The sequence below is a fragment of the Lactuca sativa genome, chromosome 4, assembly GCF_002870075.4.
Source record: "Lactuca sativa cultivar Salinas chromosome 4, Lsat_Salinas_v11, whole genome shotgun sequence".
Lineage (NCBI taxonomy): Eukaryota > Viridiplantae > Streptophyta > Magnoliopsida > Asterales > Asteraceae > Lactuca > Lactuca sativa.
The window spans coordinates 402,902,981-402,907,319 of NC_056626.2; the positions used below are offsets into that span (position 1 = coordinate 402,902,981).

At 33.7% G+C, this 4,339-nt stretch overlaps 1 protein-coding gene across 1 annotated transcript; it reads left to right on the plus strand.

Annotated features, from left to right (window-relative positions):
* The first annotated feature begins 1,960 nt into the window (after window positions 1-1,960).
* On the plus strand, window positions 1,961-3,596 carry LOC111920491 (protein NUCLEAR FUSION DEFECTIVE 6, mitochondrial). The gene is made up of 3 exons (XM_023916066.3): window positions 1,961-2,183; window positions 2,718-2,836; window positions 3,288-3,596. Exons 1-3 carry the CDS (start codon window positions 2,023-2,025, stop codon window positions 3,305-3,307), a joined length of 300 nt encoding a protein of 99 aa, XP_023771834.1. The 5' UTR covers window positions 1,961-2,022; the 3' UTR covers window positions 3,308-3,596.
* The last annotated feature ends 743 nt before the right edge of the window (window positions 3,597-4,339 follow it).

A 4,339-nucleotide genomic window follows, 5' to 3' on the forward strand; every position in this document is an offset into this window, starting at 1 on the left:
CAAGTCAATGTTCCTCCATTTAGGGTAAAGAATCAGCTCGACTGAAAGCGGAAATTATCTCAGCCGGTTTGAAAACTGGTGTCGCTATACCCTCGCACTCTCAAGTCATCAATCCCACCGAGGATAAGGAACTAGTCCTTAGTCCTTCGTAGGTACTTAAGAATGTTCTTTACCGCAATCCAATGAGCTCTACCGGGATTCCCTTGATATATGTTGACCATGCTCAAAGCGAAGGCCACATTAGGGCGAGTACATGTCATAACATACATGATTGAGCCAACTGCGGAAGCATAAGGTACTCTGCTCATCTCTGCTATCTCGACATCGATACTCGGACTCCGAGTCTTACTCAACTTGGTATTGTTTTATATTGGTAACTCCCCTTTCTTGGAATTCTCCATGCTAAAACGTTTCAATACTTTATCCAAGTAAGCACTTTGACTGAGTCATATCATTCTCTTACTCCTATTTCTCAATATCCTTATCCCCAGAATATAAATTGCTTCTCTGAGGTCCTTCATAGTGAAACATTTCCCAAGCCAGGACTTAACCTCCTGCAAGGTTGGGACGTCGTTTCCTATGAGCAGTACGTCATCCACATACAATACGAGGAAGCTAACTATACTCCCACTAACTTTGACATATACTCAGGACTCATCCTTGCTTCTTGAGAACCTAAACTCTTTGACTTTCTCATCAAAACAAAGACTCCATCTACGAGACACTTGTTTTAATCCATAAATGGATTTCTCAAGCTTACACACTCTATTAGGGTGCTTTGCATCTTCAAATTCTTGATTTTGCTTCGATCTTGCATTAAAATCACTTTAAAGGCCTGCATCGATAAGAATAACATAGGGTTCTAGGTCGGAGGCTGACGAGATGGAATATCAAGAGTGGAAGGCACTTGGTTATTTGATAATTTTTGTTGATGTAGGGAAACCGAGGTCATGGAATATTAGGATAGTTTTGACTGGTGGTGGAGACGATGGAGGGTTGAAGAATCTTGGAAGGCAGCTAATCCAAACTGTAAATCACACACACATGCACTTGGTTATCTGATAATTGTTGGTTATGTAGGAAAACCAAGGTTGTGGAATATTAGGTTAGTTTTGATTGATGGTGGAGACGATGGAGGGTTGAAGAATCTTGGAAGGCAACTAATCCAAATTGTAAATCACACACATACCCACGTAGAGGAAACGTTGTGGTGAATCTGAAGCCCTGCAAATTTGGTTATGTGGTCGGATCGAAAATTGATTGGGTTATGTGGTTAGTCCAATACAATCATCAATGATCGGAGAAGACGAAGGGTACTGGCCAACACATGACGCAAGAAAATGAAGTAAGGGGAAGTAGCTTGAAAACAATATTGGATGCTTAAAAACAAAAATGAAAAGTTTGTATGACAGAAATTTTCAAATATTTGAAAATACTAGACTATGTTTTATAATTTCAACTGAATAATTGTAAATTACACAGAAATGTTGTTGGTCTAATATCCTGTCAGTTTACTACACAAGAATCAAGATCTTTGGTTTACATTCTATATACTAGGTGTAAAACCCGTGTATTACACATGTTGATTAAATAAAAGATTAAATACTAAAAACATTAAGTATTTTTTTAATAAAATTTAAAATAAGGAATGAAGATACTATTAATTACATTCAATACTTTACATATATAAATATATAAGTATTATGTGGCTTTTAATTTAAAATATAAAAAAACTTACAAATTGACATGTGGATATTATATATTCTAAAAATATAATAAAATGACAAGTTCAAAAATAATGAGAGATTGACACGTGTCAAAAAAAAAAAAACTTTCATTTATTAAATAGGATTTTTAGAATATTTTATTTTGGAGGTGAAAGTGAAATTAAATAAATAATTTTGGTGGACTGAGTAGTAGAGGCCCAAGGCTTTTACACCCGTTAACTTTGCCCGCGTCACTGTTAGGGTTTAATAAGACGTTGATTTTGAACGAAAGAGAGCTTCGCGACTCTAATCAACAATGGCGTCCAATTCAGGAAAACAGGCTCTTCAGCGAGTGAGGTCATTTCTCACCTCCACCCGTAAATTCCAATCTCAATCTAGTACAACCGGATTGTCGCCGGAGACTTGTAAAACCTTCTCTAGCATCTCCGGTCGCCGAAACCCTCGTTTGTTGTCCAGGTTCATTTCTGCATACAAACCTTTTTTATTCGATTACTAAATACGAAACATATACATTTTGTATCAAAATCTGTCACTTCTGTTGGTCTATAAGACATTCATTTGTAGAATTTCGTTTACATTTATGTTTAAGAGACGATGAATGATTGGGGAATGTCAATTTACTATATGAAGAGTTAGACATTATCCTCAATTCACCAATCACAATCGCACATCTAGGTGATCTTCAGAAATTCGAGAAATTTCCCATTTTGAAACACATGGAATAGCTGAAATTAAGTGTGATTATGAATTAGGAAATGAATTCCTTTTTAGGTCAAGGATTGAATGTAGAGAGTTTAGGGTGCATCTGGGTGTGTGTTTTCGAAGCGGCTATTGCAACATACACAATTGGAATCAGATAATGAATAGATCTTGTCTTTAAAGTTAGTGTAAGCTACTTAATGTTACATTATCTTGATATGTATGTATGTTAAGCTTCAATAACAAGAATTTAGAAGCAACTTGTAGTTAAAATATTCACTTTTATTGTAGGCTTCCAGTGGAGTTGGGTGGTATGCAGTCTCTGATGCCTCTTCATTCAGCAACTGCTTCAGCATTGCTCAACTCAATGTTGTCCTCCAAGGTTGGCCAGTGGGGTACACTATCTGAAGGTGCATTGCTTCAAATTGTTTTTTGTATTTCAAGTTTCAAATCATTCAGTCAATCTATCCCATAATTCCCTTTTGTTTTGGTGATGCCATTATTTGCTATGTATTGTTATTATGTCTGGTTTTGAATTCACAAAAATCTTGACTAACCTTACACTGTAATAATAGCACCACATAGACTTGTTAGAACTTGCTCTATTAACATCATGTAAGATAGTCTAATAATACCTTTTTGGGTGAGACAATATTACAATTTTTGTCCCATTGACATTATTGGCCTAGTGAATAACATAACATAACATAACATAACTTGTTATGTTATGTCATGTCATGTTTTGGCGCCTTTCTCTATTAAGTTGTTCTTTCTGCATTAAGTTAGAAATAACTTTTTAGTGTTGTCATATTCTCAAATAACTTTTATATTGACATTACTTTCATTTTATTTGCTTGACAGGATTTGCGACCCCACTATAACATGGCCTTAAAATACCACAAACATATGAAGATGTTACAACAAATGCATTTGGGAGTTTTTCTTTTGTTCTCTTTTCTTCCCAAATAATTTCCCATAACTAGAACTCGATGCAAATGATACAGGTGTTTTTGTAATGAAAGCTAGGTGAACATTTCATTTGTGCTTGGGTTTTTGTGGCATTCTTTAAATACTGTTAATCCTATTTACAGAAAACTTGTTTGTTGTACTACCATATTAGCATTTTGTGTGAATCTAATACCCGCGTAATGAATCCAATTTAAGAACAAATGGGCACCATACCAAAGATATTGATTATTTTAGAATATTATTTCTGTAAGCTTGTGGCAACATTAGGTATGTGTTTTGGGTAGTTGACTGTATCATGTAAGGGTGTTCAAAAATATATGTATTCATGTAGAAGTGTTCAAAATATGTAAATTGCACTTGGTGTGTAGCAGAGAGGTGGTATAACCAAAGTGTAAAAGTTTTACTTCCGGTGTGGATTTGGCTTTTTGTGGATAGGCTAACAATCGTTCGACGAATTGTCAAACGAACATGTACAAGATTTTATGTTTGTTTAATTAAGTAAACAAACATTGACAATGATCATGTTCCGTTATTTATATTTTGGCTTTTGACATTAAAGTCCTTAATTTGTCAAATTTTGTTAAGTTAGTCATTGTGAAGATTTCTTATTTGTTAATGCCAAAAGTTTTTTTTTTTTTTTTTTTTTTTGCTTTATTACATGTAGGAATAGGTTTCCAAGTTATAATTAAATCAAATTTGCAACAAAACTTTTTAAGTTTACAAATCTTTTATGTTTTTATTCTCTCTCTCTCTCTCTCTCTATATATATATATATATATATATATATATATATATGTGTGTGTGTGTGTATTTATGCAGAAAAACGTATTTATTTATGATTTTTTTAACTAAACATCATATAAATATGTTTTTCAGAAGTATAAATACGCATTTATCTACAAATACATATTTATATTTCTATATTTGTAAAAACATAAAAATAC